At 46.5% G+C, this 22,004-nt stretch overlaps 2 protein-coding genes across 4 annotated transcripts; one reads left to right on the forward strand and one right to left on the reverse strand.

Annotated features, from left to right (window-relative positions):
* The first annotated feature begins 6 nt into the window (after positions 1 to 6).
* Positions 7 to 18,088, forward strand: SMIM3 (small integral membrane protein 3). 3 transcript variants are annotated; one of them, XM_005870494.2, is made up of 2 exons: positions 7 to 129; positions 16,734 to 18,088. In XM_005870494.2, exon 2 carries the CDS (start codon positions 16,745 to 16,747, stop codon positions 16,925 to 16,927), a length of 183 nt encoding a protein of 60 aa, XP_005870556.1. In that variant the 5' UTR covers positions 7 to 129; positions 16,734 to 16,744; the 3' UTR covers positions 16,928 to 18,088. The 3 variants fall into 3 exon arrangements, with proteins under 3 accessions (XP_005870556.1, XP_005870557.1, XP_014398593.1); XM_005870495.2 differs by lacking the exon at positions 7 to 129 and adding an exon at positions 305 to 512; XM_014543107.1 differs by lacking the exon at positions 7 to 129 and adding an exon at positions 3,488 to 3,630.
* On the reverse strand, positions 521 to 20,878 carry LOC106726819 (receptor-transporting protein 3-like). Its single transcript, XM_014543106.1, has 2 exons — positions 20,630 to 20,878; positions 521 to 1,694 (listed from the first exon to the last, which is right to left on the reverse strand). Exons 1-2 carry the CDS (start codon positions 20,868 to 20,870, stop codon positions 1,513 to 1,515), a joined length of 423 nt encoding a protein of 140 aa, XP_014398592.1. The 5' UTR covers positions 20,871 to 20,878; the 3' UTR covers positions 521 to 1,512.
* Positions 20,879 to 22,004: the final 1,126 nt, after the last annotated feature.

A 22,004-nucleotide genomic window follows, 5' to 3' on the forward strand; every position in this document is an offset into this window, starting at 1 on the left:
CGCGTCCTGCTCCGGGGACTCGGAGAAGCGCTGGGGCCGCTCCGGTCCCAGGAACTTCTCAGACCCGGCGCGATCCAGCTGCGATCCAGCTGTGGCGGGCGCCACGCTTTAAAAGCAGCCGCGGAACCGGTGAGTGGGGCCGTCGGGGTCGTGCGTGGGGCTCCGTCCTCGCGCTGCCCCGACCCAGTGCCTCCCAACTCTCCCCAACTCTCCTCTCTTGTCCTCTCCGCGCCCTCGTTCCCCGCTTCAGCACGTTTGCATTTCCCCTTTCCCCCCCTCTCAGCCGTCAGTTCCAGCTGCCTCACACACACATCTTGGGCCTCAGGGGAGGCCGGACCGCGGGCGGGTGCGCTCCAGCCCCACAGGAGACAGACTTCTGTCCGGTCGGGAGTTTGGGGTCCGGGGTGGTGGGTGGCCTCCCTGGCCCTCACTGCACTGTCAGCGCCCCGTCTCGGAGCCTTCTTTCTCCATCTGTGAAACGGAGGAAATAGCCTTTGCGTTACAGAAGTCAGGTGAGACGGGGGTGTGCATAGCACCTTGGAGAGGAGGCCTCCTTCCAGGCTCCCTCCTTTCCTCCTCGGCCTCTTTCCTGCGTGGGGACCTGGTTGCTCGGGTGGCCGGTTCCCTTGCATCCGTGTCCCTTCCACAGATTCCTTAAGGGTAGGGACTGTCTCTAGGCGCATCTCTGATCCTCAGCACTTGGCACCGGGCCTGACAGTGCTGTTTACGGAGGGAAAGGACGAGAGACGTGAGCCACACAAACTGTCCCAGGGGCAGGGGTTCTGATTTTGAAGGAGCGGCCAGGCTGGGCTCTTACTCACAGGGCCGGGCCCAGCGCTTCTCTGGGTCCCCCCGCAGCTCCACTGGGTTCTTTCTGACAGCACTGGTCCTGTTGGCCCCTCGGGCTCACACATTCCCCCTCCGTCTATAGATTCCCCAAAGCGCTAGACTGCAGGTGTGCAAGTGGCCCAGTCATTCAAGTATCAGAGATTCCGTGCACACCTGCCTCGAACGGTGCCACCACTGCAGTGCCCAAGTAGTCAGGAAGGGGTGTGGACACCTGAATGGGATCATGAGTGGGGGGTAGAGGTGGAAAGGACAGTTCCCTGGGAGTCAGGAGACACTGAGTTACCTTCCACGGTCTGCACCGCCTTCCCATCTGTAGGATGAGGAAGTGGGGGTTAAACAGATGGGCGGTTGTAGTTGAGCATCACGTGCTCTTTGGGTTACGTACGCCACTTAGCCATCCTCTGAGCACATTCGAGACAGCCCCGCTGAGCTCAGGACAGCATGCACGTTTGCAGTAACAACCGAAAAAGCCGAGGAGAAGCGCTTCTCTGCTCCAGCAGGGACCTCCTGTTTCCAGCTGTCCCGGGTCATGAGTCACGCTGTGGGAGGTTACAGTCATGCTTCATCAACTCTCCCAAACACTGACCTCTCAGGGCGTCAGGACCGTGGGCCCCATTGCATAAAAGGTCTGGGGGATTCCCCCTTTCTAGCACATCCTGAGAATCACCGAGCTGTGTGAGACATAAAACAAAGTAGAAACTGGGGCAGGAGGGGTGGGTCTGACGTGGCCGGGTTGTATTCTGAGGCCAGGGGTAAAGAGGCAGTCACAGCCTCCGAGCTTTTCCCAGCCTTGTTCTGATCCTTCTTTGAAAGATGCACTTCTGTTTCCTCTCCATGGATGAAACCTACAACAGAAACAACTCCAAGGAAAGAGGATCTTTATCTGAGTCGATCTTACACTGCCGCTATTGACTGTATATCAAAGATAGACACATGTACTCACACTCACAGTTTATAGGAGCCAATGTTGGTATTATCACACCCCGCAGGCCCCCACCCTGATTGGCTAGGTAAGATGAATGATGTAGTATACTTGGCATTTATTGAGTGCTATGAGCCAGACATTATTGTAAGCATTTTATATGCAGTAATTCATTTAGTCTACCTCAATCCTATAAGGTAGAGACCATCATTACATCCATTACATCGAGAGAGAGAAAGAGAGAGAGAGAGAGAGAGAGAGAGAGAGAGAAAGTGACACACCCACTGTCACTCAGGAACTAAGTGGTAGAGCTGTACTTTGAACCCAGGCAGTGTGGCTCCAGGGCCTAGATTCTGAATTGCATTGAAATTGGGGGCTATGCGTTTAGATCTTGCCTCAGTCACTTACTTGCAGGGTGACCTAGTGGGGAGTTAAATGACAGCCGCTGGACTAGTGAATTACGAGGGACCCTGGTACCCTTTCAACTCACTGAGGAAACAGACACTGAGTGTCAAGTGAGAATGGTGTATTTCCAGAAGTTAGGTGGCCAGAAAGGGGAACAAGTCAGAGTTATAACCGCCGGACACATTAGACAACAGCGAACCAGATTCAGTACGAAACCATGTACTTTAAATTGCTTAGTTGTGTATAGAGATAGCTTCCTTATTTGGACTGACTTGGCCTTGGACTGGGCAATTGGGCATGTGAATTGCTGGTGACCCACTATGTAGGATCAGGGGAAATGAAATGGAAGAGAGAGAAGGAAAGACAGAAAAAACTAAACTGTGTTTCAACTAGTGATGACACATATCTGACACACATGTCCCTACTCCCCCATCCCGGGCCCAGGCAGACATTGATCATTAGGACCTTGCACAGAACCCCCACAAGGCCAGGAAATCCTTCTTCATTTTTTTATTGATTAAAAAAATATATATGTTTTTATTGATTTAAGAAAGGGAGAGGGAGAGAGAGAAACATGAATGATGAGAGAGAATCATTGATCAGCTGCCTCCTGCATGCCCTGCACTGGGGATTGAGCCCACAGCCTAGGCATGTTCCCTGACAGGGAATTGAACCATGACCTCCTCCTTCATAGGTGGATGCTCAACCACTGAGCCACACCGGCCGAGCTAGGAAATCCTTCTGAACTCAGTGCTCTGGACAACCTCTACCAGTTGACTGTGAAGCTTTTATCTTGCTCTCCCAGACTTCCCACTTCATTCCCCTGGGGTACAGTTGAATCTCCTTCTGAGTGCCCTGGTTGCCTCTCAAGAGACTCCTTGGGGCTTTTTAAAGATTAATCTTCTCTCCCCGTCACTCCTTCCCATTTTTTCCTTAATGGTTTTCAAACGAAGAGGTCCTGGACTTGGGGCACGGCTCTCGGGGAGGTGGAATGTCAGGAGAGCAGAGGCAGACCCTTCGAGATAGATCACTTTGTCCATCCTTTCCAATTGACTGACAGGAAACGAAGGCCCAGTTTGAAAGAAGGGATTATTTAGGATCACACAGTGCATTGGTTTTCTAATGTCGTCACAAGTTCCCACAGATTTAATGGCTTAGAGAAATCAAATGTATTAATATATCACAATTCTGTAGGTCCGAAGCTTCCCTAGAAGAGAATCAAGGCATCACTAGGCTGTTGTTCTTTCTGGAGTCTTTAAGGGAGAATTGGTTCCCTACTTTTTTGAGTTGTTGACAGAATTCAGTTCCTCTGGTTGTAGGACCAAGGTCACCGTCTTCTCATTGGCTGTACGCTGAGCGTCATTCTCTGCTCCTGGAGGCCACTGCATTCCTTGGCTCATAGCCGCCTTCCAGCATCTTCCCAGCAAGCAGCGGAGAGCCGGGTCCTTCTCACGGTGAATCTTCTGCCTTCCTCTTCACCTTTAAGGACTCGTGATTAGATTGGGCCCACTTTGTATCTCCCAATCCCAAAGTCCTTAACTTTAATCACATGGTTCCACCCTCTGAGTCATGTTTCCTTTTTCGTATTCAAGGTTCAGGGGCCCAGGATATGGACACCTTCAAGGGGCCATTATTCCATCTACCAGACGCAGCGAGGCAGGGGATTAGTGCCACTCTAGTGCCCTTGCAGCTGCCACCGAGCCCCCCTGACAGCCCACCTTATGGACAGTCTCCCAGTCAGGCCAGCAGGCAGCAAACACTTAGTCACTGGCAAGTCACAATGATGGATGGTGGAGGTTTAAACAGGATGCTGTGGATTTGGCCTGGGTTTCTCCTCTGCTGGCTCCCTGTTGGTTTCTAAGACTCTGTGATTGGCTGGGTCGGATGGTACGTGCAGTCTTGTGCAGCTCTGCTTGCTTTCTGATCTCTTTGAAGTATCCTGGTGTTTTTCCATTTTCCAGCCACAGAGGAACAGAGAGAAACTCGGACACAGAACAAGTCTTTAGATTGTTAAGAATTTTGGAGGAGACAGAAGCCAAATGGGGTAAAATGAGAACAGAGCGCTCCTCAGGGACGTTGGGTCATCGGAGAAATGCCTCCGATTTGATTTATTTCACATTTTTGATAGTTGTGTGTCCAGACCATTCCTCCCTCTGGCCCCATAACATGGAACAAAAGTCCCTGGTGAAATGGACTCTGTGCTGGGTTGGTAAATGCTTGAGACTAACTCTTACATTATAGGAGGGGAACTTTTTCCAATATGAATGCGAGCTGGGATGGCCTTTTCACACCGAACTTGGCCTGGGAAATCTCCTCCCTTTTTATCCGCCTCCCTGTCCTCTTCTAAGAACAAAGAAAGGAAGGTTCAGACCCTGGGCAGCAGCTCCCACATCCCTTCACCAACCTCAATGCCCAGCGTCTGAGCACAGGGAATCAAAACACTAATATGAGCTCACCAGCCCCAGCAAATGAGCAAGAGCAGATTCTAGAAGGCATTATTCTGAAAGTCCAGTTCTCCTCTGCCTGGTAAGGACAGGGTGGGCTGGGAAACAAAGAGATCCCCATAATCCTTCCTGGATGTACAGAGAGCCCAGAAAATGATAAAATCAGAGATTGTCATTTATCTTAGAGATAGGGTTCTGACTTTTAGGGTCACTGGACTTTCTGCGGGGTTGAGAATCCTCTCTGGACCTCCAGCACTTTAGTTCCAGGAGTTGAGCTCAAATCGGAAGTTCCCAGGTTAGCCCATATTCATTCCTTCACCGGTCAAGTGTATTGGGCATTTACTGTGTGCCAGGGCTGGTGATAGGTGCTGAGGGTACAGCAGCAAACAAGAGCTGAGCCTTCTGATCTCCTTGGCTCAGCCTTTTGATCTCCTTGGGCTTGTATTGGAGCAGGTACAGATGGCCAATAAAAACAAATAAACAAGCAAATAAACAGGCTTTAGATTGTGAAAAGTGTACAAAGAAAATAAAACCAGGTCAGAGATAGAGAATCTGGAAAAGGTTTTTCCTAAGAGGTGACATTTAAGTTGAGATTGTGGACATTGAGACACTGGATGTTGAAAAGGAAGATCTGGCCTGACCTGTGTGGCTCAGTGGTTGAGCATTGACCTATGAACCAGGAGGTCATGGTTTGATTGCCAGTCAGGGCACATGCCTGGGTTGTGGGCTTGATCCCCAGTGTAGGGAGTGTAGGATGCAGCCGATCAATGATACTTTCTCATCTCTCTCTCTCTCTCCTTCTCCCTTCCTCTTTGAAATGATCAATGATACTTTCTCATCTCTCTCTCTCTCCTTCTCCCTTCCTCTTGGAAATCAATAAAACTATATTTTTTAAAAAAGAAAAGGAAGATATGGGGGGAAGAGCATTCTAAGAAGAGGGAACAGCACGAACAGAGGTCTCAAAGTGGGACCAGCATTTGAGACACAGGTCATTAGGTTACCCAAGCTCCTAGGTGGCCAATGGGGCCCCATCTTGGTACTTGGGTTGTCTTCTATGTCTTGTCTAAATGCTCCAGCCCTAGCTGGTTTGGCTCAGTGGATAGAGCGTCGGCCTACGGACTGAAGGGTCCCAGGTTCTATTCTGGTCAAGGGCACATGCCCAGGTTGCGGCTCGATCCCCAGTAGGGGGCGTGCAGGAGGAAGCCAATCAATGATTCTCTCATCATTGATGTTTCTCTCTCCCTGTCCCTCTCCCTTTCTTTCTGAAATCAATAAACATATATTTTTTAAAAATAAAAATAAATGAATGCTCCAGTCTCACCAGCTCCTGAGGGTAGAGCTTTACAGGGGTCCCATAAGCTGTGTGATGCTGGTAAACTCCCAAGTCTACTGCCCTGGGAACCATCAGCCTCATTGTTCACATTCTGCAAGATGCTTGCAGAGATGCCGCCAGTGTCAGTGACGCACAGCTGGTTCTAGCTGCCTCCTCTCTGGCCCTTGTGTCTGGTGGGAATGAAGCAGCAGCAGCAGCAGCACTGTCTGTGAGCTCTGGCAGTGACACCTGCAGGAAGCGACCTGCCTCTCTCTGCCTTTTCTCCCACTTCGGGGTAATTAAGCTCGCCTGCCAGCAGGAAGTCATTTCTTTTATTGCCTTCTTCCTCAGTGAACTCCTTGGCGATAAAACTGGTCGGATAACCTTGGCAATCTCTCAAAAGTTAACTTTTAGCAGCAGTTCAGATGTGGAGGGTGTGCGTGTCTGGTGAAAGGTCAAAGCTGGGACAGACTATCAAAGGGTATTTGTTTATGAAACTATCACTGTGGTTTCCTAGACCAGATTCAGAGCAGTCACGGCACCCAAACTAAGGGTGAGGCCTCTGAACTCTTTGAATTTAGGAGCTATGCTGTGCTCACTAGCTCAGTTGAACATATATGAAGCCCTCACTGTGTACCAGCCATTGTCCTAAGTGCTTTATGTGTATTCGCTCATTCAACTTGCCTGGCATTTCAATGAAGTAGTTACTGTCATTAATTGTTATTATTTCCACTTTACAAATGAAACTGAAGCTTGCAGAGGCCAGCCTCTTGCCAAAGCCACAAGGACTACATATGCTCCCAACACACCAGGTAGCTCATCACCTCTGGGCTTATCCTGCCTTTCCCCTTATTTCTTCTTTTTGAGCTCCTACTTATCTTCAAAGCCCGTGTCCAAAGGCCTCCTTCCTTGTAAAGGCTTTTATTTTAATTAGACAAAAACAAAGGAATGAGAATTAATATTTTTGAGCATCTATTATATTCAAGGACTTTATATATTTCGCCTCACTTTATTCTCACAATAGGATGGTGCAATGCAGTGCTTTTAGTGTTCCTAGTATACAGATCAGAAGACTGAGGTTTGGAGATTTTAAATAACTTTTCCAAAGTCACACCTCCAATAAGGGTGGAAAGCAGGATTCAAATTAAGATCCTCTTAACCCCAGAGTCAATGCTCTTTTTAATTCTTCCCTCTTGTCAGTAGCATGTGGTTTGTACCTTCAGGTAACATTTCTTTGCCTTCTATTGCAATTAGAAGTTGTAATTAATGTCTTTTTTCCTCCATAAGAGAGTGAACTTCTTAAGGACAAACACTTTTATTTATCTCTGTCTCTACACCACTCCTTGATCCCCAATGTTAATTACAGTGCCGTAAATGTGTCTTGAATTAGATTCAATTGCTACTCTACCAGTTTCATACTTGAACTGGAGGCATAGGTCAGGTAAATCAAGCATGCTGCTGGTTGATTTTTTAAAATCATTAATATAGATTAATAACCTATCATTTTTGTTGATAAAGATATGATCCAAGTTAGGGATTCTAACAAACTAGCTGAAGGAGGGTGGAATATTTGCTTGGATCAATGAGTTCCTACATAAGGCCAGGAATTATTAATCATAGAACAAACATTCATAGAGTACTAATTGTGTGTGTTGGAACACTGCTGAGAACTATGTGTGATTGTCCCATGGAATTCTCTGAACCCTTTGGGGTAGATCCCATTCTTTCCTCACTTTTGTTTTTTTGTTTTCAGCTGAGGATATAAAAGCATTATGAAATTTAAGTAAGTTGTGCAAGGTTGGTCAGCTAGAAAGTGGTGGAACCAGATTTAAATCCAAGTCCCCTGGCCTCTAAGCCTGGGCATTTAACACTACTCTGCAGTGAGTGTGAGCGTAAAGGACAGACTTTCTGCCATTTCCCAGGATTCCCTCCACCTACTGCATTCCCAAATACAGGAGCTTGGGGATTGTGGATTTAAGAATTGTTCGCTCAGTATTAATACCACTGAGGAGAGAGGAAAGGCATTCAGTGAGGAAAAGTGAGGTCGGTTGGGTGAAGTCTGTCAGGGCAGAGTGGAGCTCAGACAAAGTTATCCATTGCTCTCCCAGTCCTTCATCCCATATGCATGTGAGCTTTCCCCCCAATTTGGTGGAATCTCCCACTACAAATAGGATTCCAGTGTCTCCCCCTCTCTTCTCTGATGTTCTTACACAGAGCCAGGAATAAATAAGTTACAAGATTTGGCCATTACCTTCTTAACTAGATTTCATTGTATTTGGGCCTTAAGTTAAAAGGATGGAATGTAAAGGACCAATTCTGACAGGATATTTCTCTCTCTCTGTGTGTGTATGTGTGTGTGTGTGTGGATTCTGACAGGACATTTCTGTGTGTGTGTCTGTGTTCCTGGAAAACAATCTCACCAAGATGAAGTTGCTTAGGGCTCCGGGCCTCAAGGTCCTCTGTAACCGTTTACAAGTAAAAAGGTATAATCAAGAAACCTGGCTAGTGATGGAATTGAAAAGAGTTCTCCCCTCTGTTCTGCCATGAATTTGCTCTGTGACTTTGGGGGAGGGAGTCATTGCCTTCAATCTGTAAAGTGGAAGTAGGTTATGTGGTTTAAACTAGATAGTGTCTAAATTCTGTGTAGATTTCCAGAATTCCATTAGTTTGTAGAAGTTTCATCTGCACAGGACAAACCCAGTATTGCAATATTTGTTTTCTAATGTTGCCATTACAAATTAACACAAATTTAGTGGCTTGAAACATACATTCATGATCTCACAGTTTCCATTTATTTCTATTATTATATTTTCCAGTTCTAGAATTTCTATTTGGTTCTTTAAAAATATCTGTTGTATTTTTTCTCACAGTTTCCAGTTCTCTGTCAAATTTCTTAATCTTCAATTTTTTTTCTCTTTGAACATAGTGGGCAAGGTTATTTCAAGTGTAACGATTCCAATATCTGGAGTCCTACAGATCTTTTTCTATTGTCTCTTGTTTCTGATGGTTCTGTACATGTCATCTTGCCCTTTTTTATTCCTGCTTATTTTTTGGTTATGTATTGAACATTATGTTTGGGGCGGGGGGTGGAAATTGAAGCCTATTGTGATGTTATCTCCTTGAGAGAGGATAAAGGTTTGCTCCTGCCAGGCACCTGGCAAACTGGAACAACCTTAATTCAGTTTCAGGGACTGTGATGATTCAACGCTGCTTGGTATACGTCTAGTACACGCTCAGCACTAAAAGTGCTCCCTGGAATCCAACCTCAAAATGCAAGGGCTTAAGTCTCCCTGTCTTGGCGGGCTTGGACTCCCGAGTCTGTCAGAAACACTGCTTAGTTTCCATTCCCCACCAGTGGGAATGCCGCTTCAAATGCCAAACTCAGCGCCCTGGGTTTCTGTCCACTCCCAGATCTTAGCCTGGTAATTCATTATTTTGTTATTTCTTAGTGCCTTCAAGCATATTTTTTGGGTCCAATTTTTCCAGTTGTCCTCAGTGAGTATTGGTCAAAATGGTTTAGTTTGGCATTTGGTCTAGAACTGGAAATAAAAGTCCTGATCTTTGTAGATTGCGTTTCTCTTCTTAATTCTCTAAATCTAAAATGGCTTTGGCCAAAGCAGTAAGAGCCTCACCTGGACTTAGAAGAGAGCTGTGGCTCCGCCGTACGCCATGCTCGCACACTTGGGGCCCATGTGGATGCTTTGGAGGTAGCTGTGGGCTGTGGTGAAGGCAGGGTCAGGAGGCCCGAGTTTGAACCCCATTTACTTAGCTTTATGGTCACTAGCCAGTTTCCACATCTGTGAAATAACATATCCCGCACAGGATTGTTGGAAGGTTGAATAAGTTAATGTATGGGACAAGGCCTAGCACAGTGCTTAGCACTTGCCCCATACGTCTGTTAAAGAAAGGCTGGCTTGTGGGCTTCCATGTTTAAGGGTAGAAAGGAGAGGGGTACTTAACTTCTCTGTGCTCCTTGGAAGTAAAAGAGCTACGTCTTCTGAGTAAATAATGGTAATTCCTAAAAGAGTAACTTGTACATAGCAAGTACTTGACAAGTGAATGAATGAATGAATGAATGAACGAATGTCCTGGACAAAGTTACTTGCTCTGGTAAGTGCCAATCAAAAACAATATTGCTCTGTCAGAGAGGTAAAGTTGCTGCTGGGGATGAGCCTCATAATTAAAAGGTGGGTAGATAGCACAGATTAGTCCCCTTGAATTCAGTTATTCTAAAATTCTGACTTGTAGGAAATTTTAATGTAGGAAATGAATATATTTTTTATTAGAACTAAAAAATTTGCCATATGATGGAATTGGCTGGAACGGTGACTTTTTTTTTTCCCAAAGGATTTTTAGTTGCTTACAAAAATGGTCTCAGAATCAAACTTGGTGTTTCCCCAAGCAGGAGACGGGGCACCAATCCCCTTCCCTTCTTAGACTGGACCATGTACAGTACTTGATAGATGGGATGGATTTTCCACCTTTGGAGAAGGTACAATGTTTTCTTCCTTTGGAGGAAACTACAATTTTTCATCCTTACACTTAATTTTGTTAATGGACACAAAAACAGTCATTTTGGGATTATTAGCTTTTGCATTGCATTGTCCATACTGCTCAAACTCAGGGCAGGTGTAGGGACCTGGGGGTGTCAGTGGTTGGTGAGAACAATGGCTTCCCTGCTTATCAGCTCAGGGTGGTGTTAATTCAGTTTCTTAGACAAACTTACATTAAACACATGTCCAGTTTATTATTCATGAATGAGGTCAGCAGATAAAGGATGCCAGTTTAAAAAGACAGGAGTTTAGGATTGACAGCTGTTTTACCTCCCATGGTCATAAAAACATCACGTTTTTATCAGTAATAAGGTTAAGTTTGTGACGTGAATGGATTGGGCCATAGTCTGACGTGACCCATTCATTAATCAGAAATAATAAGGAATATATCTGCAAAGCCAATGAAAAGCAGGTCGATCTTTGGTTATTAATTAAATGTGCCGAGAAGCAGGGTTTTATGCATTCACAAGGAGCCAGTGCACCCGGATGCCAACAGAGGTCAAACAGAAGTCAGCTGCAGCAGCTCAGAGCCCTGCTCTTTCTCAAGCGGATTTTTCCAGCATGCCATTAAGGATGCTGAACGTTTGCGGAGCTCTTATTTTGGGGACAAAGTTTTTCTTTCACAGTGCGGGGAGGTGGAAGTGAGTGGAATCCCTGTCACCTGGGAAGGAACAGCCCTCATGAGGACACGGGCTCAAGGATTGAGAAGGTTGACACAGGCGGATGGCGCTCCCTGTGCCCTCTGTCATCTGGCTATGTGGATGGCCAGCCTTGGAGCCCTGGGACCTAGGGGTCAAGGGGAAGCTGAACAGCTGTGCTGTACCAGGTGAGCAGGCTGTGCTAAGCAGACACCAACAAAATAACTGGGAAAAGTGATTTCCTCCGATGTTTTCAGTTACCAAAAAAAGCGACTTTAATGTCACTGTAACATGTACATTTTTGTGTTGTGGTGTAGTATTACTTTTATTTTGAATTGTATATGTGAAGGGGGTGAGCACTCTAATCTTTAGTGCTTAGGGCCTCTAAGGATATTTATCCAGCCCTGTTGACTGAGTAGGCCCCAAAACCTCCCTCCCTCACCCCCTCCCTGGCATTCTAGAGCAGCTGCACTTTTATCTGTGGTGTGTGTGTGTGGGGGGGGGCGGGGGGCGGGGGTTAAACAATCTTATGTGCAAAAGAGTAATATTAGTACAGTCGAGAATACACTTTACAGAAAAAGTTTCATTCATTCATTTACTTGTTCTGTTTTCTTAGATGGGACAGCGACTTGATCAGATTTATGACTTGGAATGATTCTTCGGGAAGGGAGTGGGGTTGAAGGGGGGGAACCTCGGGCCTCAGCGTTGCCATCTGTGAAATAAGGTTGGCTCTTGCTTCAGTGTTCTGTGAGTCTTGGTTGTGGATGAGCCCTGAAGCCTGAGTTCCTGTAAATGACAGGTTTTGCTTACGAAAACCAGCCAGGGAGATGATGTGTTCCTGGCATCTGGAGTCACAGACTCATGTTAATGGGTTTACCAGAAAGAGCTTTGCGGGGTTCTTTTGGCCCAAAGCAAGCTAGCTATTGATGTAGTCAGGAGACCACAGAGAATAAGCTCTCCGCCCCCGTACCTCCCCAGCACTGTGCGCGTCCCCAGTGACTCATGCTTCCACGCTGTAGACCTTGGAGAGAGTGACCACGTTTCCAAGGCTGAGGCAGGGCCAGCCAGTGCCTCTCCCTCCTCCGCAAGCCTGAGGGAGCCTGGCCAGAGGCTTCTCCTTAACCTCAGACTTGCCCAGATCTGACCAGACTGGCGACGGAGCACCTCGGAATCAATTCTCAAATCCTAGTGCTAGAAAGAGTTGTAGAGGCCTTAGAGATTGCTGAGTCCAGGGGTTCCCAAACCTGGCTGCACATTCAAATCACCTGGGAAATGGGGAGAAAAGCCCCCCTTCCATCTCCTCTTGAGTCTAATTCACTAAGTCTGGAATAGGACCCAGAAATTAGTGTTTTTTATACTGTCTGAAGGTGGTTCTCACTGAGCACACTCTATAACACTTGGTGACCACTGATCTAGTCTCAGACTAGAATCTTATTTGACTTAAAACATCATAAATGTATGTATTTGCTCTTATTAATACAGAGAATTATAAAGACCGCCCCCCGCCCCGTTTCCATTTGTCCCTCCATCCAGTTGATGTAAAAAATATTAAAAGTAAAGAAGACATACAGCTGTCCAGAATTCACATGAAAAGATGTTCCACATCACTAATTATCAGGGAAATGCAAGTCAAAACCACAATGAGATAGCACCTCATACAAATGAACGTCAAAACCACAATGAGATAGCACTTTACACCTGTTAGAATGGCTGTTATCAAAAAGAAATAGCAAGTGTTGGTGAGGATATGGAGAAAAGGGAAGTCTCATGCACTGTTGGGAATGTAAATTGGTGCAGCCACAGTAGGAAACAGTATGGAGGTTCCTCAGATATTAAAAATGGAACTGTCATATGACTTAGCAATTCCACTTTTAGGTATTTATCAGAAGAAAATGAAAACACTGATTTGAAAAGATATCTGCACTCTCATGTTCATTGCAGCATTATTTACAATAGCCAAGACATGGAAACAACCCAAGTGCCCATCAATGGATGAGTGGATAAAGAAAGTGTGGTATATAAATATGGAATATTATTCAAAAATAACGAAATCTTGCCATTTGCAACAACATGGATAGACCTTTAGGGCATTATGCTAAGTGAAATTAGGCAGAGAAAGAGAAATACCATATAATCTTACTTATCAGTGGAATATAAAGCAAAACAAAACTTGAACTCATAGATTCAGTGAACAGATTGGTGGGCACCAGAAGCCGGTGGTGGGGGCTGGGTGAAGTGGGTGAAGGGGGTAAAAGGCACAAACTTCCAGTTATAAAATAAATAAATCATGGGGATGTAATGTGCAGCATGGTGACCAAAGCTAATAATACTGTATTGCATATTCGAACTTTGCTAAGAGAGTAAATCTTAAAAGTTCTCATCGTCGGAAAATTTTTTTTTAACTATGTGTGGTGATGCTAACTAGATTTATTGTGGAGATCATTTTGCAATATATATATATATACATACATACATATACACACACACACACACACACACATATATATATATAAAAATTCAAATCATTACGTTGTGCACCCAAAAGTAATATAATGTTCTATGTCAATTATACCTCAATTTTTAAAAAAAGAACAAAAACATGCAGAAAAGAAGAAAAAAAGAAAGAAAATGGGGTTGCTTCTTGGACAAAATCAAATTCTTAGGCCCTGGAGATTCCTCACCTGTGCTGCTTCCAGTGAATAGAAAATCTATGTCCATCCCCATAAATCTTAGAATATTCGAAGCAATTAGCAGATGTTCTATAAATACCAATAAAAATAACAATCGCAGTACATTTTCAGTACAGTAACTTCAAAAAAAGCAATACATGCGCATGTAGAAAATTCAAACACTGGAAAGACATGAAGAATGAAAAGCAAAACCTTCCACTCCCAGTCTAACACTCAAAGGTAATCACTATTAACACTGTCCTGGGATTTCGCTCATAAAAGACTTTTCATTTTTATACCCTTACCTATCTATCTGATTAATTCTATGAAATCCAAACCAAAGGAATGATCCTATCCATATTATCCTGCACTTAATTTCCCCCCACAGACCATCATTCTTTTTAATAACTATTAAATAAGTTAATATGGTAACATATTGGGACAATGCTTGATGTGTAGTAAGCACTACATATTTGCTAAATGAATGAATGGAATTGCGGTAAGGTATTTCATTATGTGGATATACCCTACTTTATTTTACTATTTATGGACATTTCTGTTATGTTGGTTGATATAACAAACAATGCAGAAACGAGCATCCTTGTATGTACATCTTGGGGACTCTATAATCAGTAGCAAAGTATGGTAATCAGTACTGTACTTAGAAGTACTGTACTTAGAGTGGCAACAGTGGGCATGGAGCCAAGGGGACTAGAAAGGAAAAGTTACTAATTACATAGAAGCAGGAAATAGGACTGGACTTGGGGATTTTGTCTGGGACCTAGAATCACCAGGATTAAAGATCTTAGATCTAGTCCGGCTGGTATTGCTCAGTGGTTGAGCGTCGACCCATGAACCAGGAGGTTAGGGTTCGAGTCCCGCTCAGGGCACATGCCCAGGTTTTGGGCTTAATCCCCAGTGTGGGGCGTGCAGGAGGCAGCCGATCAATGATTCTCTCTCATCATTGCTGTTTCTCTCCCTCTCTCCCTCTCCCATCCTCTCTCTATAATCAATAAAATTAAATAAAAAAGACCTTAGGTCTAAAAGGAACCTTGGGAGGTTGTTTATACCAGCCTCTGGGTGGGGAATGTATCACATACTAGTATGATGTTCTCAAGTTGTGCACTGGGCCCTGGGGAGCCACAGTGAACTCACTGGAAAGTTGGGTGTATAGGGACTGCAAGATCTTTAATATTTTTGACAAGAATAGTGATATTTGACATCTCTCAGACACTGTGTAAACTACTGGCTCAAGAGAGCTTACAGTTTAACATTAATCCTACTACATTCCTTTTGATGATGTTATAATTTGTGGAGCTGAGCTTTGGGTGGTTGCTATGATACAGCAAGTACTACACACCAATGAATGTAGAATAGGAAGTGAGCATCTCATTGTCCAATCTGACTCTTAAGTTTCAAAAATTGTGCAGTGTCCAAATGTTGCACACATCCCATTACTCAATAACTGGTTAAGAATTAAAAACATATTTTTTTCTTTCTATTTGTGTCTATTATTTTTTTCAAATAGTTACTATTTTAGTTCGGACATAAATGCTTATTAAGTTCCTTGAACTTAACTACGTAATAAACAGAACTGCTAGCTATTTCTTTTGGCCTGGAGTGCTGTCAGGAAATTACTAAGACATTAAGGGCGCTGTGAATTGAAAAAGTTTGGGAACAACTGATTTATATATTGTATCCATCAGAACTCTTTTAGCTCCAAGTCAGAGAAACCAAATTGGCAATGCTTAAGCAAAACCCAGAAACCATCCTATTTAATAAAAGGCTAATATGCAAGTCAATCAAACAGTGGAATGACCGGTCACTATGATGCGCACTGACCACCAAGGAGGAGCTGCCCGCTGGTAGTCAGTGCACTCCCACAGGGGGAGTGCCGCTCAGCCAGAAGCAGGCTCACAGCGCTAAGGATGTCTGACTGATGGCTTAGGTCCGTGGGGAGTGGGCATAAACCGTTAGTCGGACATCCCCCAAGGGTTCCCAGACTGCAAGAGGGTGCAGGCCAGGCTGAGGGCCCCCCCCCCACCGAGTGCATGAATTTTGTGCACTGGGCCTCTAGTTGGTTTATAATCTGGGATGTCCTGGTTTGCAGATGGCGTCAGACCGGGCTGGATTCAAAACAGGCTCTATTTTTCTTTCCTTCTCTAGCACAGGCGCTCCACATATGGGCAAGATAGCCCCACACCCATCCTTTCCAGACTCACACCCTTCAGTTTAGCATCCCAGCAGAAAGGGTCATCTTTCCCAATAGCTTGTGCATACGAGCCCTGGGAGGACTTTGGTTGGTCTACCCTGGGTTGCTCGCCTGTTCCTGAATTGAGGCTATGGAGATTTTGAATGGCCAAGCCCAAGTCACATATCCACCCCTGTCCTCAGGCGAGCACCCTAAGACATGGAGTGTGTAGGTTCTTCACAGAAAAGAGGGGGTTCTGTTACCAGGAGAATGGGAAAAGCGGTAGAGGACCAAAAGCATTGAATCTCCCATTTTATAGGAGAAGAAATACACTGGGAATTGGGTGGTTTAACAGTTAAACATCGAGGCGCTGGAGTCCCACCCCGCTGGCTTCACTTCCTCAGGCAAATTAACTACATCTACACCTTGTAAGGCTTTAGAGTCCTCGTCTTTAAAATGGGAATAACTGAAGATAAAGGCCAACAAACAAAAAAGCCCTGAGAGTCCCTACCTCCTAGGGTTGGTGGTTGAAGTGAGGACTCAGTTAGTACCTATAAGCGCCTAGCACGGTGCCTGGCACATAGGAAGCCCTCCGTGAATGAGGCCATTGTTATTATTGATCAAGCAACTTTAAAGATCACACAGCTCGTCAATGACTCGAGTTTCTGACTCCTGGAGCAGGTTTTCTCCCCACGAGGGAGGCAGGGAGAAGGTACAAAACAGTGATTTCCTCTTCGCTGTCTGTTACAGAGTGCAGCAGCATGGATGCCGGCAGTGAGGTCCCCTCGCAAGACACGCTTCCCAAGCACATCCTGGATATCTGGGTCATTGTCCTCATCATCCTGGCCACCATTGTCATCATGACCTCCTTGTTGCTGTGCCCGGCCACTGCGGTCATCATCTATCGCATGCGGACTCATCCTGTCCTCAACGGGGCTGTCTGAGAGCCTGCCGAGAGGGGGCAGGGGAGGGATGAGGGCGGCGTCCCCTCCCCCAGGCTCTCCCGCTTTCTCAGAGAAGCAGCAGGAGGGACTTTGGAGTGTAGACTCTGAAGCTTGATATGGGAGGGGAGACCTGAGTTCTGGTTTTGATTCTGCCACTGACCAGCTGCATGAGTTCCACTGGGGGACCTAATTCTATGAGTTCCAGGTTCCTTACCTTTCAAATGGGGATTGCAATCCCTGCCCTTCCTACCTCATAGGGTTGTGAGAACCAATGACGTGGTGGAGGTTAAGGCTGTTTGTGAGCAATGAAGCCAACACCTATATACAGGTGTTACTGCTGGATGCTGAGAAGCTCGGAAGAACCAAAGAACCCAATTACTGATGATGGCCTTCAAGGTGGCGAGGGAGACAATGGGCCAGAGCAGCCTTTGTCAGTGCCCCTCAGGTCAAACCAAGCAAAGGCACTCTGTCCTCATTCCAAGGGGCCAGCAGCGCATTGGCTCAAAGTGATTTTCTTTGATGTGCCACTCCCTCAAGTTTCCTAATTTGGGAGGGAATTCATCATGGCAGTAGGAGGGAGGGGGAGGGGAACTTTCCAGGACTTTCTCTGTGCCAGAACCTCTGCCGGTCTACAATCTGGAGGAGGGCTATGCCACGTCCTGGCAATGCCAAGGGAGCTAGGGCAACTCTTTCTTTCTGCTCTGGAGTCTCAGAGCTCTGACACTCCAGCAATGTTGGAAAATGCAGGGTAGCTGAGTTCCCCGGCCAGCTTTCAGCATCTCTAGTCCTCAGCGCCTCGTGACCCCTCTGCCCCAGCTCCTGCTAGAATTAGCTCCATGGTATATGTACCCCCTTCACTCACTCCCACCAGCACTGCAAACAATCCGAGGTACAGACTAATGTTTTAAGAGATGTTCCCAGGACTTTGGAAACTAGCTCAAAACAATGATGGCTATTTTAGATGCTATGATTTATATTTATATAAAGAGATTTCTGGACCACTCAAGCTCTTTGACTCAAATCAGGAGCCTCATTGGATTTATTAAATTATGTAAAAAGATAGCACAGATATCAGGATATTATTGTGTGAAAATGATGCTTTTACTTTGATCTGATCTCATTGATGTACACAACCAATTTCCAATAAAGTACTAGAACGAGCATGTCTGAGTCTTTCTTTAAAGAGTACTAACACATATTAAACTTAGGAACTCGGGTCAAAGACTCCACTGAATTTATGGGTCATAGAGACACAGTTTGAATGTAGGAACAGAAATGGAAAGAGAAGAATCAAATAGACTTCCAGAGTTCTAGCTTTGGCAAGTGGGTGGAGAGTTGTGCAATTTACACAGACACAATGCAGAGAAGAAAGATTTTGGAAGATAAGAATTTAGTGTCGGGTGGAGAGACCAAGATGGCGGCATAGGTTAGGGTTCTAGCTTTGGCAAGCGTGTGGATAGTTGTGCAATTTACACAGACACAGAATGCAGAGAAGAAAGATTTTGGAAGATAGGAATTTAGTGTTGGATGTGTTGTGTTTGAGGTGTTTGTGATATTCAGGAGGACACTTTCAGGATGCAGTTGGGAACCTGGGTCTGTTCGTTTGGATAGATCTTATGGCTGGAGTTAGGTTTTGGGTGGCGGGGGGTCACCTGCATAGGGCAGATGTGGCACAAAAGTGGACAGGAGCAGCCAGGCAGAGTGTAAGACTGAGAGGGGGGAGGTGCTAAATGCAGGACCTGGAGACCACTACATAGTAGTGGAGGGGTCTAGAGAGAACCAAGCGAAGCCAGGAGATGGAGAAGGTCAGGTGGTAAGGGGTGATAATGAGGGATCATATACTTTGAGAATTAAGGAACAAGTGGGAGCTTAGAAGTGGACACAGTGGGAACAGACAACTCTTCCCAGGAACAGGACTGTTGCACAGAGGCAGGAGGTAGAAGAGGGTATCGGGAAAAGTGGTCAAGGGTAGACAAAATGTATGAGGTTGCTGCCAGCATAAGATGGCACAGTAGTTTACAGCAGACTTTTTCTTATGAGTAGAGAGTACACTCTCGGATGCAGACCCTTCATGCCCCCGTGGACACACTGATTGAACAGCACACAGACCAATTCCATTTCTGAGAAACCTTAAGATCAATTTTGAGGATCCTGTACCCAGTGTGAGAACAAACCCAGCTGTATTGGAGCTGGTTGGAACATCTGTGGCTCGGTCTTGCCATAATTCCCTCCCTGTCCCCGCACAGCGGCACATGGTCACAAGGAAACCCTCAGCTCCCAGCTTCTCCCTGGGGAGGAAGGGAGAGGAGTGGACCCAACACCCAACATTCCGACCTTTTCAGGGGCTGCGGGAGGGACTGGTTTCTGTCTTGCCTGAATCTAAACACTGACAGGAAAGGACCCCAGGTTGGGAGCCACTGAGAACTAAAGCAACAGTTTGGACTAATACTCATTTTTTTGTGGCTAACAATACATTTAGGCCTTACTTTAATTTTGTTTAATCAAAGTAAGTTCTGAAGGCAATAATAATCCAGAAGTCACCATAATGTACCAGGCAAACGGGCATTCACATAGCCCAGTTGGAGAATGGGCGGGTATAGCTAAAGAACTCCATTGTGTTACTGCTCTTTGGACAGTTTAACCTTGACTCCCTGCCCCCAGTAACACTCTAAGAAAGAACTTAAAGCACCAGAACCAGTAATGGAGACCAGCCAGGTTAGTCATATTGCTGGTGACTTACAGCAGAGGCACCTGTCCAATGCATTCAGAAGATGACAGTCTCAGGGAAATAACATAATGTCACTATATGGGTTTTAAAAAACAATGTGGAGGATGTGGCTGGTGTGCGGGGCCCTCTGGGCCTGGGCCCTGCCCTTGGCGTGGTTCTTGGGGGTGTGGACCCGCAGTGGGGCTGGGGGCGTCGCCTACACTCAGAGCCAGAGCCCGGTGCCCTGCACCCGCGAGTACTTTTACTACATGAACCACCAGGGCTAGCTTTTCCTGGATGACTCCAAAATGCAGAACTTCATCACCTGTTTCAAAGAGAGAGCTGAAGGGAGAGGGAGAGAAAGAGAAACATCCACCAGCTGCCTCCTGCCTGCACCCCAACCGGGGATGGAATCTGAAACCTGGGCACGTGCCCTGATGGAATCAAACCGGCAACCTTTTGGTACATGGGATGACACTCCACCGACCGAGCCACACCGGCCACAACAGTAGTAAGGACACAAATCTACTTCCTGATTTACCTAGTCTGAGTAGTTCGCATCAGCGGGATCATACAATACATGACTTTGTGTGTCTGATTTTTTAAACTTAGCACCATGTTTTTGAGGTTCATATAGTGGTTTTAATAACAATCACCACCACGATGACAATGATTAGGATTAGAATGATTGAATAGCAGCAAATTCTGAAATTGCAGCGCATGCAATTCTGCTGTGTGGGAACACAAATACTCCCTTGGGGGCGGGGGTGGGGTGGGGACCCGGACTATACTCCTTCCCGGGTAGTTGGTGTTCACTCTGGGACTCTTAGCCCATGAGGGCTCAGGAAACCAGGGTTTGTGCACGACCTCTCCTTTCTTCACCCAGGGCCCCTGTCACTGTATCCACTATGGTGCTATTCCTTGTGAGAGAAGGTTTATAGATGGGGACCCCAAAGGTAGGTGTGCTTAGTGTGGGAAGTGAAGGGGACTCTTACCTTCTGCAGTAACAGAAGCCCTGCAGACACGCCTCACAATTGTCAGTGTCATGTGGCCTTTCAAGAGAGATTCCTTGATTGTAGGAATCTCCTCCATGGACTTAAATCCTTCTCCGTAGCATTTCTTCAGAATCCGGAACACCAGGTTGTTCAGGATCCTTGAGACGTTCTCTTCCGTGAATTCTGGAACCTCAAATGGAGGCTCAGAGCACATCTGACATCTCTGGGCAAAGATGCTCATCTTCACCTGGCCCGTGGTTTCCCTCTTACTCAACTGCACGTGGAAAAGGACTTACACGTGGGCAGAGGCCCAACTGCGAGAGCACCAGGAGCACGCGAACCTGTGGAGGCAGAAAACGAGGCCCTCAGCTTGACCGAACCGTGGGCTGTGCCAGAGGGAACGTTACAGAGACACGGCTGGACTGGGGTCCTGGATCAGCGGGGGAAGAAGCGACCAAGTCCCTCGTTTCTATCTCCATTGTGCGCCAATAAGCTCGTGACTCACAGGTGTCTATCATTACGACAGCGGGTCACAAGCTCTCAGAACCGAGGGATCTCGGGCAGCTTCTAAGTCCCACGGGGTCATGTCAGAGACGAGGCATGCACCGGGAGCTTGTCAGGCCCAGGGACTCCGTGGGTGTAACAGGCAGGACAAGAACGGTTTCCTGACTCCAAACCAAGGCTTCTCCGAATGTAGATTGAAGTGGGTCACAGGCCACAAGTGAAGCAGCTGCCATTCAATCAGCCCCGAACCACAAGTGGATACAGGTGGGTGTCTATATCTCTGGGACGTTAACTCTTGCAACCTCCCTGCAGGGTAATACAACGACATAGCCACAGTTACAGATGCACAGAGGGCCCTGGAGCCTCCTGGGTTTGGGAAAATGGGGGCCACATACATCAGCAGCAGAGACCGTCCTGATTCCCAATCCAGCTCTGCTCCATCCCAGCTGAGGGGAGCGCCCAGGCCTGTCTCTTATCTGTGAAATGGAAATGATGTGCTGGGCTGGTTCCTGGTGGGAAATGGCTGGGCAGCAGGGATGACTCGTACCTTCTGCAGTAACAAGAACGGCCAGCAGAGGGCAAGAGCACCGGTTACCCTTCAGCTGGGCCTTCCAGGGACTGCACAGGCCCCTCTGGACCCCTTGCATGGACTCTGGACGGGCCACTGCTCTCCTGTCTCCTTTTCAATCCCAGCTTCACAGTCCCAGCAGGAGAGAGATGGCACGCGCAAACGATTTTCTGGAAGGATTTTGGCAGAGGGACTGTTGACAGGGGTGAGAGCAGGGGGCAGCCAGCCAACCAGGGAGGTGACACCTGGAAACAGAGACCATGCAAGGTCTCAGGGGGGCGGGGCCACATGAACACAGGAGCG

This window comes from Myotis brandtii, unplaced genomic scaffold (assembly GCF_000412655.1).
Source record: "Myotis brandtii unplaced genomic scaffold, ASM41265v1 scaffold32, whole genome shotgun sequence".
Lineage (NCBI taxonomy): Eukaryota > Metazoa > Chordata > Mammalia > Chiroptera > Vespertilionidae > Myotis > Myotis brandtii.

Coding starts and splice junctions, on each gene's coding strand:
- SMIM3 (XM_005870494.2), top strand. CDS start 16,745: ATGGATGCCGGCAGTGAGGTCCCCTCGCAAGACACGCTTCCCAAGCAC.
- LOC106726819 (XM_014543106.1), bottom strand. CDS start 20,870: ATGAGCATCTTTGCCCAGAGATGTCAGATGTGCTCTGAGCCTCCATTT. Junction 1,695..20,629: donor GGCTTCTGTTACTGCAGAAG/GTAAGAGTCCCC, acceptor TTTCTGTTGTAG/GTTTCATCCATGGAGAGGAA.